At 41.8% G+C, this 14,239-nt stretch overlaps 1 protein-coding gene across 10 annotated transcripts in view; it reads left to right on the top strand.

Moving 5' to 3' along the window:
• Positions 1-7,051: 7,051 nt before the first annotated feature.
• The window catches only part of NOL4 (nucleolar protein 4), a 394,743-nt gene continuing 387,555 nt past the window's right edge, over positions 7,052-14,239 (top strand). For 6 of the 10 annotated variants that reach the window (XM_027127706.1, XM_027127705.1, XM_027127708.1 and 3 more), the window contains exon 1: positions 7,052-7,614. In XM_027127706.1, the coding sequence (XP_026983507.1) occupies positions 7,354-7,614 (261 nt within the window). In that variant the 5' untranslated portion in view covers positions 7,052-7,353. Of the gene's footprint in view, positions 7,615-8,120; positions 8,564-14,239 lie in introns of those variants that run through there. The other 4 variants (XM_027127710.1, XM_027127707.1, XM_027127711.1 and 1 more) reach the window with 1 other exon arrangement.

Here is a 14,239-nt window from a genome sequence, read left to right as displayed (position 1 = left end):
AAAGAGAAATTCAGCGAATCCACTAGACCTGTAAAATCTAGTTTGTTCTTAGTTTGCACACAAGTATATATGGAAATTAACTGCTGACCAATGTATCATATTTAATGGTGATCACACCAAACAAACATAAAAGACAATCAACTTGGGGCCAAGCAAAAAACATTAAATTTCTAATCTTTTTTCTTTTGGTTAGAAAATGGAATAAAGATACTGATACTGTAGCTTACGAATTAAAAAATAAAACAACACTTTTTTGGTGTGTCTTAGTAATGACAGTCCTAAAGATCAGAGCAATATTTAAACTTTCTAAAAATCATTTTTTTTCTGAACCAAAAGATAGCTATAGCATACTAAAGATAGCTCTTTTCAAGATTATTTGGAAGAAGAATCATCATAATGGAAGTCAACTAATAAAATCAGACTTGTGACACTTTTTATGTAGTCTCAAATTTCCCTATTGGCACAATATGTACCTTTCTACTTCAACTTTGTTTATTCTGTTTCATTTTGAAAAGTTGCCATGCTGTACGGTAATCAAGTTGCTGACTGAGTTGGCCATTTGCTTCCTTTACAAATTCCTTTTCCATGGAGGAGTTATTTATAGATGGTTAAACATCTGGATGCATAATGATGTTTAGAACTTCCAGGTTTCAAAGTAGCAAGGACCATCTATCACACTCTCTGGTCTGGCTAAAGGGCTCGAATTCTCTTACTGACTTAACTCTGTAGACAAAGGCTTTATTTGATCCCTTCAATGACAGATTTGCTCATAGGCCATCTTCAAAGCGTAGATTCCTATTTTAGCATGCCTCCGTGTCCTGATTTAATGTAGAACAGGTCTAACCAAAGTTTTCAAGCTTTAAAAATTTTCTTTATTTATTTTGAAGTCAAATTTTATTTATTTTTATTTTTTGACTTTTTAAAGATTTAATTCAATTTTTAGTTTAATGAAAGATACTTTAAATTCTATAGTGCTTTACAATTTTCAAAAGTTTCACATACATGATTTCATATAATCCTATAATAACCCTTCCCCCCCATAGTGCCCCTCCCCATTCCCTCTCCCCACTGGTGCCCACCAGTTTGTTCTCTGTATGTGTGAATCTGCTTCATTTTTGTTTTATTAATTAGTTTGTTGTATTTTTTAGATTTCACATATAAGTTATATCATACAGTATTTGTCTTTCCTTTTTAAAATTTAAATGATTAGGAATCCCCTGGCCGTCCAGTGGTTAGGACTCTGTACTTCCACTGCAGGGGGCCTGGGTTTGATCCCTGGTTGGGAACTAAGATCCTGCAAGCCATACAGTGAGGCCAAAAAATAAAAAATAAATTAAAAAAAAAACACTTTAGATGATTTTAGGGCCATGTAAATTTTGGAACTCACTAACAGTTTAGGTCCAGCCAAGGATTGATTCAAATTGCTTTGCTATTTTCCTCAGGCTTTCCCATCATCAGAGTTACACCAATGGGAAGCTAACTTTTGCTGTTCAGTCAGTACATCACATTCCATTTTAGCCCTAGGGTATCAGTTTATACAAAATCAGTATCAAAAGATAGAGTCTTTCCCTTTAGGGGGCTGGAGGAATGTGGATAGAGGTGATGTCTTTCATTCCCGTGGCTTTAAATTTCCTGTATTTATATCTCCAGCCCAGACTTTTCTCTGTCGTTCAAGCTTCTATATTCAAATTCCTACATGAACAACTCTTTCCATATTTCAAATTTAACTTTTCTGAAATTAAATTTTTCTTCCTGCCTCTCCACCCCAACCTACTTCTGCTTCTACCTCAGCCTCCAACTCCCAATCTGTTCCTCTCTCAAACCCCCCTCTCTCAGTGTCCTCACTAGCCATACTACTAAAGCCAGAAGCCATCTGGTCATCCTTGACTCAATCTCTTCTCTCACTTGCCACATGCAGTCCATCAGCAAGCCTTCTGCTATCTTTAAAACGTATCTTCAATCCTTCACTTCTCTCCCTGTACCTCGACCATTACCTTTCTAATCCATTAGTATAATATTTCACCTAAACTACTACAACTACAGCAAGTTTCCTAATTGGCCATGCTTTCCTCCTCCTAATCCTTTCTTTTCAAAGTGGCCAGTGAAACTTCTAAAAATGCAACTCATATCACATACTTCTCCTGCTTTAAACACTTGATTGATTTTCCACTGGACCAATAATACAATGCAAATTCCTTATCATGGTGACCAGTGCCCTATAGGATACGGCAGCAAAAGACAACTCAGACCTCATAGCCTACCTCTCCCTTTGAAGCTCAATAAGCTCCAGGTACACTGGTCTTCTTTCTAGTCCTCAGACATGCCAAGAGGTCTTGCCTTTGTGCTGTGCCTGTAGTTCCCCTCCCTGGCTTTTTGACTGGTTGACTTCTTTGCATCCATCATGTCTCACAATAAGTGTTACCTACCCAGATATATCTTCCCTGAGTCACCAAGTCCCTCTAACTCTGCCACTGTTTTCTATTATAGTACCATTTTTTTTCCCTCCTGGCACTTACCTCAAGGGCTAATTATTTATTTCTTTGCTTATTATGTTTTCCTTAAAAAATTTAAGTTCCATTAGATGATGGCCATATATATACATCAGTCTTGTTGACTACTTTAACTCTAGGGTCTATCAGAGAAGTTGGTGCTCAGTAAATATTTGTTGAATGAAAGTATAATTATATGGATGGATGAATGAAGGCTTGTTTATTCTTTGAATCTTTATTTTATGATTACGGATTATCTGTTGTTTGCACTGTAACATTTTGCTGATGAATATGTAGTGTTGCATGACTATTTGTGAGGGATATTAAAATGCAAGATTTTCCAGATGTTTTTAAATGTCATATGCAAACTGACCATGAGGTTGGAAGAACTTTTACTTTCATAATAAAATCATGTTGATTGTATTTCAAAATTTGGATTATCCTTCATTAAAATATAATATATATTTTACTATATATTACAATTCTGATATAATAATTTCTGACTTCCTCTCCCTATAAATGGCATGCAGAACCCTGGGCCAGGGCTTAGTGATTGGTGTTCAGATATAGGGGTAAAGAGTCACTTTTTTGGAGAGAGATGCTCTGTAGAGAATCAATTCTGAAGAAAGTGACTTGGGGGAAATGCCAATTAAATTCCAGGCAGCCTGTTCAATGAATAATTTAGCTGAAGGAAAGGCTCAGTATGACCCTCTAGGTGGAGCTGGGAAGAACTTCTAGAGAAGTTAAAAGTAAAGGAGAGAAATGAATCCAGAGTGAGTTGCTGAAGCAGATTTTAGATATTTCAAGTGCTTATGCTTTTATGTAGATAAGATATGGTAAAAGATGTTGACCCAGCCCCCCAACTAATAATGAGTACAAGTACAGGACAGAGCACACTGGAGACCAGAGGATCCACAGGGCTCTGAGAAACTTGGCTCTCAAAGTCCTAGAACTCTCTTTTCCTTTAGTCCCATGTGAATACTCTTTCAATAGTTAAAATTTACCTCTTCCTTCGAAAAAGAATGTGTCTTACATGATCTCTTTCAATTCTGTAGTGTTTTTTTTTTTTTTTGCTTACATACAAAATCTAGTTAATATGACTAGGGGTTGATGACATATTTGTTTGTATTCTGTGAATCCTGTATGTCTCAAGGGTTCTAATTTCCATACACTGGTGTGTCAAGTATAATCTTAAATAGAATGAACATGTGTATGTGGTCAGTCCCTATGATTTCCTTAAGTGGGGCCCAACTTCATCCAAACACCACCCAGCAAAAGGCAACAGGAATGGCCAAGAATTATGCCTGCCTGCTTCTTCCTTCCTTCCCTTCCTCATTTTTCCTTCCTTTAGTAATTAACTAACTCAGTATATATTTATTAAGTACTTACTGTGTGCATTGTTCATTGTGCTGGAGTTACTTGGAAAACAAGAAAATGCAACCTCTCAAGAGTCTTCCAAGCAAGATTCTATTTGAATAATGAAACATACTTACATGAAAATATATAGTACGAGGAGCAGTGCAGTTCTTGTGATCTAAAACCATGTTTTCCAAACTATAGTTGCCAGTCATCCTTTGCTGGATCATAAAATAAATTTATTGAGTTAGGACAATACTTTACCAAATAAAATAAATAGGAGAAAATGGCAAATAGTGTGTATTGCATGTAATAAAAAAATACTTATTGCATAAAATTTTTGGAGGACAGATGTATGTATGCACTCTATGCCAAAGTAAAATATGTCTTACTATGAGACAAGGTTAAAAAAAATGTTTGAGGGGCTTCCCTGGTGGCGCAGTGGTTGAGAGTCCGCCTGCCGATGCGGGGGACACGGCTTCGTGCCCCGGTCCGGGAAGATCCCACATGCCGCGGAGCGGCTGGGCCCGTGATCCATGGCCGCTGAGACTGCGCGTCCGGAGCCTCTGCTCCGCAACGGGAGAGGCCACAGCAGTGAGAGGCCTGCATACCGCAAATAAATAAATAAACGAATTAACTAACTAATTAATTAAAAAAAAAAAAAAAATGTTTGAAAGACTCTATCCAGAGGAGTTTAGAGAGGCAGATTACTTTAACTTGAGTAAGTCAAGAAAGGAAGTCTTTCTGGTTCTGAAGGTATTTGAATGAGGCTTAGAGGAGGTGGGGTGACTTTTCAAATGAAAGAGCTACCAAAACGAATTCTAAAATTGCGAATTCAGCTATAACCGTAAGAGAAAGTAAACTCTATAGAACCAGCTTAATCTTGAATGAATGACCAACTATACTTCCAGAATCTCCTAGGAAACCTATGACCAATATACCAGAAAATCTAGATCTCTTGACTTGGAATCATCCTCCGTCTCTGATATCACCAGGGAAACTTTTAAGAGAGTTGTTCCTGTGAGGTACACATTTAGAAGGGTGATGGAAAATACTATTCTGTCCAATTGCTTGTTCCAAATATTTATTTAAGATATTGAAAAAAAAAATTTTAATGTGAAAAGCCTAAAGATAAATACCCAATTCAATAAACTGAAAGTGATCCTTCCCTTATATGTGATCCACTTGTGACTTCTCTTGGCCGGTGGATTCTCTGAGCTCTACCGGTCTAATATTTATTGGGCAAAAATAATTCAAGGACTCAGGACAACTGATTTATTTTAGCATTTTCTTTTTGATACAAAAGAAGGGAATAAAAAGAATAAAAGCAGTCAAGGTAGCCTCTAGAGGAGGAGCTGTCGATGCAGCAATCTTGCAAGTTAATGAGAATTCACCCGGGACTCTAGAACCCCCCCAGAGAGGGGAGAGAGGAGGAGATGGGGAGGGGGGGTGGATAAAAACTCTTCCTTTGCAGCTGGCCCTCTCCCTCATTTGTTGCTCCAATAAGCAGTAATTAGGTCCTGAGCTAATGGTGTCAGCTGATCTGCTGTTTTTAGGCTAGACCCAGAGGAATCTCCATGGAAACCCTGCTGGAGTCGTCCCCCCACCTGGATGCTGAGTGCTCCTTTCCGCCACCTGGCTGCCGCCGGGCCCGCTGCTACCTCCTCCTGCCTCTAACCTGCAGCCTGCAGCATGCGCACTGCCCCCGGGATCCCTAAATGGGACAATTCTGTCCGTGACGTCAGCGCCCAGCCGTCTCCACAGAAACTTTTGTCCCATTGGCCAATCAGAGAGCTTGGAAGGGGCCGGGGAAGGGGGGGAGGGAGGAGAGGGGAGTGGGAGGGGTGGGGGTGAGGGGAGAGGCGAGAGGTTTAGTGTGTGGAGCTGCTCGCGCTCCGCCTGGGCTGTCAGTCCCGGCTCCAGCCGCCGCGAGACCTTCCCGGAGACGCGCTCACACACGGCGCACCCCCTGCACACCGCACGCCCTCGCTCCCTGGCTCACACACACGCACACACTAAGCCTGGCCGAGCAGGAGCCACTGACCATTTTGCAAGTGCCGGGACCAGCTGCGGCGCACTGGGTACAAACACTCCGCGTTCCCAGTCGGGGCTTTCGTCTTGGAGACCACGACGAGGGGCGAAGGTGGGCTAGGACGCGGACCCGGCGCTGAGCGCTGGTCGGGCCGCCTTGCTGGCAGAGCCGCCTCCCGGGACGGGCGCGGGCCTCCGCAGAGAGTAGAATAAAGAGGAGCGGCCGCAATCGCAGCGCGAGGAGGATGGGAACTCTCCTATTCCAAGCTCTGTAACAAACGGATGGAAATCCTGAATGGAGGAACCGCTGATTTCATTTGCTTGAGAAATCGTCCGGAGGAACTCATATTTGGCCACTCTGAGGTGTGGAGGGGGTGTCCATGACGTGGCAGGGGGAAAATAGACATCCGAAACCTCCCGTGTGAACTGCAAACTGTAACCAAGCAATGGGAAAATGATACCTCGCTATATTCTAATTTCATGCAAAGGGTTTTAAGCATCTGTATCATAAACTTACTTCTATGCCTTGTACCCAGTTCGCCAGAGACCAGAGTCCTGTCTGGGGACCCCATCATTATCCGGGAGACCCGCCGCCAGCGGCCTGCCTTCGTTTACCCACATCCCCCTGGAACGGATATCTGTTTGGGGTACCACAGGCTATCCTATAGAACTATGGCCAAATCTTCGTGAATGCTTTGCTAATTCTGGGACTTAACTCCTGGAACCTACCTCCGGGACTGGAATTTAGCCTAAATGCATCTGAAGAAATGACATTGTATGCCGCTTTAAAAATACCTTAAAAAATTTCCTGTGTAGCAGGATTTGATAGGTTTAACATCATGACAGGTAAGAACTTTCTCTCTTTCTAGTCCCTGAACGCCCCACGCAGGGAAAGGCCGAAGCGGAACAGGACCCTGGAGCGCGCTCTCAGGCGCTCGGCCGGGCAGCTGCTTTTGAGAGAGGCGCAGCCCTCTCTCCTGGACCGTGGGGCCGGAGGCTGGGGAAGCTTCTGGGGCTCGCGCGGGGAGGCGGCGCTGCGCTCCACCTGCCTGCCCCGGACACAGCCCCGGGCGAGGCGTCGAGGGACCACCTCAAGTCAATAGTGGGTTTTTGATAAACCAAGGAATGGGATTTTAATTATTCAAAACCCAGCTCCTCCGGGCCAGATGCTGTTAGGATGGTCCTACTCCTACAGTATTAAAGAGACCCATCACTAAGAAGACGAGAAAAGCGTCCAAGACATCCGTCGCAATTACGAACGAACCAGAGACTTGGTAGCACAGGGCATTGATCGCTGGTGCCCAACCGACCCTCCTCCCCACTCCCCATTCCCCCCCTCAACACCCGAGGCAGGCTCTGGCGGCGGCCGGGACCTCGCGTCCCTACATCGTGGCGGGAGCTGCATTTTTCATGAGCCCGGGGTGAACAGGTGCGAAGTGCGCTGGGAGCATCCGGCCGGCGGCCGGGAGCAGGGAACATGGAGAGTGAGCGCGACATGTACCGCCAGTTCCAGGACTGGTGCCTCAGGACTTACGGGGACTCAGGCAAGACCAAGACGGTGACCCGTAAAAAATACGAGCGGATCGTCCAGCTCCTCAACGGCTGCGAGTCGAGCTCCACGGACAACGCCAAATTTAAATTCTGGGTCAAATCGAAGGGTTTCCAGCTGGGCCAGCCGGACGAGGTCCGCGGGGGCGGCGGCGCAAAGCAAGTGCTCTACGTGCCGGTCAAGACCACGGTGAGTGACTCGCCTTCCTCTGTTATTCGTCTGCCCGAGCAGCCCGGCGCTGGGGGGGTGGGGGAGAAAGGGGGAGCCGTGAGCCACCGTTGGCTCGTTTGCCCCTACCCTTCTCAACCCCCTCCCCAAGTCGTCCCCAGTCGCGTGAGCCAGGCGCGTTTCCCCCAACGTGGAGTCTTTGTGGTCCTTTATTTTAAAGCGGCAGCGCACCTTCAGAGCGCGCAGCCCTCCTGGCCTCCGGGCTCCCGGACCCGCTGCTGGAGCTTCCATCCCCTGGTCGGGCGGCGTCCCGCGTCCTCGGGCTGGGCCATTGTCCCACGTCCTTCGCTGGGCGCCTGGCGCGTGTCCCGCCTTCGCCACCGCTCATAAAGGCCACGCTGGAACCCCAGACGCACGCTCTGATAATAGACGATTCTGATCGATAGTCTACAGTGTCTCCTTATTGGCACAAAGCCCAAACGTGGCGCTGGTCGTGGATGTGGGGTTTTCCCCCGGACACTATCAGGTTTTTTTGTTAGACCGCCGCTGTTGGGAGACACCGGGCTGTCCGATCGCCTTTATCACTCCCGGAGATCTTAGCACGACTATTTAGATTGTAGATAAGGTCCTGGAGATTCCTCCTCCTATTTCCCCCATTCCCTTCCCCACTTGCCCCTTTCACAAATAAAGCCGCAGCTACATGATGACCAACAAAGCGAGATGGGTTTGGGCGCAGTCAAGTGGTGTACGTATTTGTTCCTTATTCTGGGATGGCTCTAGTCTCATGGCCACAAAGCTCTAAGCCCAGGCTCTGGCATTGAGAGCTCAGTATACCTCAGCCTACTAGGCAGGAGCCTGTGAGGCTGGGGAGCGGCGGCAGCGTCAATTTCCTTTTTAAGGAGATGGGAATTGTGGGCTACAAGTAGGATTGCAGATCAGATCCGTAAGACCTCTTTCTTCATCATGCTAGGTGGGTACTCGTCTGGAGTAGGGGTGGGGGAGGGTATCTGGCATCCTGTACATTTTTGCCTCGCTTTCGGGTTTCTTGAGCATTTGCTCCTTTTCCTCCCTTCCTTACTGGCCACTGTTTCTCGTGCAGTATTCCTGGAGGATGCTAGAAACGAGATGCCTTGAAAGCTATTCTTCTCTATCAAACGGAGGTATATTCAATTGGAAATATGTGCATGAAAGGTTTTTCAAAGGATTATTTGGAGGACTCTTTTATGTTTGGAAAGCAGTTTATGGTTTCTTGAGATTAATTAGAGGTAGTTGTTTGAAGGGAGTGTATTTCTCTCGAAATTTATATGGAAAATGGGACATGGAAATAAAGGTGAAATGGAAACACACATAAAAGTTCTGATGTTTTTTAAAAAAATGTACCATTGTTGGAAGGTTTCTAGAAGGTCGATCTATAAATGCAGCCTTCTCTTTTAACATGTGGCATTGCTAAAGACAATGGTGAGATTGCTTTACTAAGTAATGAGCACGGATGAACTGAGGTTTATTTACATCTGGATGAGCCAGAAGTCTGTCACAGAGAATGAAGTGCTTTGATTCATTTGCATTGGGAGTAACATGAAGAACCTGATTTAAAAAAATAACTCACTTTAGACAAAGTAAATTAGAATTCACAACATGTGGATATATTTTCCTTCGGGCAATACGGGGCTAATTGATGAATATAATAATCATTTAAGATATATTTACCTGAATATTATTTAATAATTCTGTGTCTTTTCTTTTTAAATTGCTAGCTTGGGAGTTTGCTTTTCATTTTTTTATGTTATGCTTAGGCACCTCTGTTTACGTGGCAGATAGCTTCACTTGTGTATTACACCAGCGAGTTTATACTTGCATGGATTTTGTTACATACACTGAATGTATAAACAGGTGTGCCTTTTTAAAACATTAATTCAAAATTCTAACGTAAATTCTGTAATGGTTGTAGAGGCGCTAAGATAAACATGGATGCCAGTAATTCAAACCAGCATTTACATGCTCAGATACCATATTTTCATTGAAAAATTAATGCAGAGTTGTTAAAGAACTGCTGCTAAGACATCTAATATAGAGTAACAACTCCAGGGTTAATAATAAAGTAACACGTGTGTCTCTTTTCAGTAAGGATTCCATATAGTTAGGGGAGAAAATGTAACCCTTCAGGTGATGTTCTTGGATAATGGTTTCCCGTGTAGTATTTAAGAGCTCTGATCTTCATTCAGACCCGTTTGGAAATGTTGCAGATGTTTTTAATTCATGAACTCTCCTATTGCTGTTTATGAAATTTTTATGCTGCTCCTGACATAGAATTATAGGCTCCTCCTTCTCTGAGAGGCAGCCAATCATCATTTCAATGAGTTAAAAAATAAAGATCCCCTTTTATCATGTGTTTCCCCACATCTCAAAATATTTTTCCTTAAAAATATGTTTTTTCTTTATGATAACAGGAGTGTAGTCACCAGAAAGACAAAGAATATCTTTTTCTTTTCATTCAAAGGCATATATCGGTTGAAAGAAAGTACTGTATTTGAATGGTATTTTCAAGTAGACTAAGAATCATGCTAGCTTTTTGAGGCTTGAAGGTTCATGGCTGGCTTTGCTGTCATTGAGAGAGATTTGCGCCTGGTGTTTCAGTAACCCACAGTTGCCGGTAATTAGACATCATTACTACTGCAAAAAGGGAAAGAGAGAAGGGGAGAGGACAGGCTGGGGCTAATTAACTTCTTGTGTTTAATGAAAGAAAGGGAGACTGATAGCAACTGGGAGGTCGGACTAGAAGAGAGCAGACACCACACAGACTTAACTGAAACAGGACTATCTTTCAGTCTGAAAGAAGCTTGGTTCTACCTCTTGTTTTTCCAAAATAACATATGTAGGTTTGCAAATACTTTCCCCCCTGAAGCCTAGATATAACTGATGATAAAATCAAGCAAGTGACAACTGACTTAAAAATGTGGAAGATTGGAGAAGATAAACATGCCCTTTAATATTTGTCCTGGCCATGCCTAAAACTGAGGAGACATATCTGTCACTGTTTAGATTACTGTGTGGCTGAGGAGATACTGTTTGGTCACCAAGCAACAATATCCTGCAACTCAGCCATTTTAGGTCTGGAGTGGGAATGTGTGTGTGCACGTGCGCGCGTACACACACACATATGTAAGGTTTGCTGAGCATTGCATCTAAGTTCTTTTCCACGCTACCACTATTATTTTTATGTTCCTTCATTAAAGGTGTGAGAAATTTAGAAGTATGAAATTATGAATAACTTAAAAACAGTTCTGAAAAAGATATAGCAAATGCCTGACATTGATTAGGAAAAAAACGTTTAATCAGTGACCGTTTAAAATTAGCATGACTATGGTTACTCTATTTTATGTCTTTGATAGTTCTAGTTTAGTTTGTTTTTAGAAGCTTTGCATCCTCATTGACATTTTGTTTCTGGCAACATTAGTTGAAACATCACATTTAAAATGTAAAGCACCAGAGCACATTCTACCACTTGATATTAGGAAAGGTAAACTTAGAAAAGAACCAGAAATTTCATTACAACTTTTCGTTAGTAATATTGTTAATGTGTTAACGTCGTTTTTTTTGTTGTTGTTGTTTTTGCGGTACGCGGGCCTTGCACTGCTGTGGCCTCTACCGTTGCGGAGCACAGGCTCCGGAGCGCAGGCTCAGCGGCCATGGCTCACGGGCCCAGCCGCTCCGCAGCATGTGGGATCTTCCCGGACCGGGGCACGAACCCGTGTCCCCTGCATCAGCAGGCGGACTCCCAACCACTGCGCCACCAGGGAAGCCCCTAACGTGTATTTTTTAAAAAGTCGACTGCATTGTATAAAACATTAGGAAATTCAGTAAACTCACATTTTTTTTTTTTCAGTCTTAAGAAAACAAGGTAATGAATATCCAAACTGTAAAATCAAATAATGTGAGCAATGCTTTTCTTGACCTGTATTTGTAGGAACAGACACTTTGGCTTAATTTTTTTTTTACCATTCATGTGTATTTTTCCCCTTTATTTATTCCACTAGGAAACATAAATGAATCTTTCATCCAGAAAAGAAAATGCATTATCTCTAGTTATGTCATTTCAAAATGATGATTTATTCAGTTCTGCAATCTGTAGCCTCAAATTTCGTATTTTCTTGCTGTGTATACTACTAATTGATTATTGTACAGTGATTAGAATGAATATTCATGGACGGGTTCATAACCAGTTACTGTTTTTTTAGTTCTCTATGGTTTTTTGTTAATTTTTATACCACGTCAGAGTGAAGGCAATAGTACATAAGGAGTCTGTATACATTTCCACTTGGCCTAACCCCATGCCTGAGGCACACATCATATGTATTGGGCCTTGATCTGGAATTTGCTATAGAAATTATAGAAAACAAAGCTGAGGGACATGCCAGCTATACATGATGATACTTTGTAACTCTGACACAGAGACAAATCATAATAGTAGTCACTGAGATATGAGGAATTTTTTGCTTATCTCTTAATACTTCCATACTAGTGGGAATTGCTATTGATGACCAATGCATTTGTTTTCTTCATTTAAGTATTTTGGGACACTCTCTACCATAGGTCTCTGGTGGGGGGAGGGTTAAAGAGACCCAAGTATGATTCTCAGTATTGTGGTTTATAAGCTGACTTAAGTGGTTCCTTGTGGTTTGTTGGGAGGGATAAGTCATCCATGGCAAGTCCCTAGCACAGCGCCTCCTTAAGGCTCTCAGGGAATGTGGGTACCTTTACTAGAGGCCAGTTGGCCGTGAGGATTAAGGGGCAAAGGACTTGTAGAGATAACCCCCCTGAATTTTTTTTTTTTTCCGGTACGCGGGCCTCTCACTGTTGTGGCCTCTCCCGTTGCGGAGCACAGTCTCTGGACACGCAGGCTCAGCGGCCACAGCCCACAGGCCCAGCCGCTCCGCGGCACGCAGAATCCTCCCGGACCGGGGCACGAACCCGTGGCCCCTGCATCGGAAGGCGGACTCTCAACCACTGCGCCACCAGGGAAGCCCTCCCCTGAATTTTAGGAGGAAATCAGACCCTCTTAGTATATGAGGACTATCCCACACTTACTTTCGAAGATACCAGCCCTTGACTTTTCCATTGGTTCTTCCTTGTCTTGCTAGTAACTATAGTGGAGGTGAGGGGCAAGACTCGGCACTCATATGTATTCCCTCTAGAAACCTCCTGAGCCAGCGGAGATTCTGCTTGTCAAGATTTTAACTCTAGACTTTTTGCGTAGGATAAAGGAAAGATGAGGAAGGAAATTCAGGGATGTGGCAACAGAACTTCCAAAGTTTCCATCTCCATGTCAAGATCATAAAGACCTTTCACTAATAGCTGTTGTACTTGCCGAGACTTTTTATATCTAACTGGGAAAATTAAAGTGAATCTAATGTGTTTTAGGTTACGTTTATTTTCATAGTCCTGGGATAACAAGATAACATGGATGGCAGGAAACATGTTATAGTGGGCAGGGTATAGATTTTAGAGCAAGATTTAAATCCTGGATTTGACATTTATTGAATTAGGGGAAGTTTCTTAACTAAAGACACAGTTTCTTCTTTGTAAATTTACATAATATTACTTGCCTAATTAGTTTGGGATAAGAATTAATCATAATTCATACTTCCTAAACATAGAGCATATATAGCATATGCCTGGCACATAGTAAATACTATAAAAACAAGATGTTCTAAGTATTAACAAAGCAAGAACACCATGATGTAATTATAATTTGTGTTCTGAAGTAAAAATCACACTGTAACAGAGTTAAAATACAAGATATATATATATGTATTAATGTGTTTTTCACATATTTATTCTGCCTACTCCATTTTTAGAAAATAAAAATGACTTTGTCTTCTTAAAAGTGATACATTCTCATTATTTCAAAAATCTAAGGGAAAAGGAAAAAAATGCTAAAAATTCATGCTAATCTCCTGCCCAGATATAACCACCATTAGCTAATTTTGAACATGATTGTAGATGTCCCTCTAAACATATATGCCAAAAGAAGATGAGACATATTGATTGATAGTGGTACTGTATATGGACCAGGAAAAGTAATTTTCTGAAACTAGTATGATAATTATATGCTAATTTAAGTAAGAAGAATAAAATATAATATTACCAAAATACAACAAAAAGAAAAAGAAATACACAAAATTCAAAAAATTGCTAATAAAGCCTTCTTCACAGAGGTATTTATTCCTAAAATTAAAAGAAAAGATTAAGAAAAACATTGAGAGTGAATTACATTTATTTTTTAACTACAGACTTCAGTTTTATACCATATAATTGACTTTCTCCAATGGTAGGTAAGAGACAAATATATTTTCACTTCTCACCTCCTTATTACTACCTCCCTGTGTATAATCGATTACATTGATTATATTATAATTGTTATATATCTGATTTTATTATATCAGTTATATTATCTAATTGCTTTTACTCTCAAGGTTTTTTATATTTATGTTATAGTACGTAATTTGCTTCTCACAATTACTGATATTTTCCTTTGCTGTACTTAAATGCTTATCATCCATTCTTTTACCTGGTTTTCTTTACTTCTAAATTCTTTGATTCATCAGTTGATTAACTGTGATTCCTGATCATCTTTTTTTTTTTCCTA

Source organism: Aethalodelphis obliquidens, unplaced genomic scaffold (genome assembly GCF_003676395.1).
Source record: "Aethalodelphis obliquidens isolate GAN/ISIS:26980383/991018 unplaced genomic scaffold, ASM367639v1 scaffold32, whole genome shotgun sequence".
NCBI lineage: Eukaryota > Metazoa > Chordata > Mammalia > Artiodactyla > Delphinidae > Aethalodelphis > Aethalodelphis obliquidens.
The sequence above is the reverse complement of the archived record's forward strand: the minus strand, read 5'-3'. Positions and strand labels throughout refer to the sequence as shown.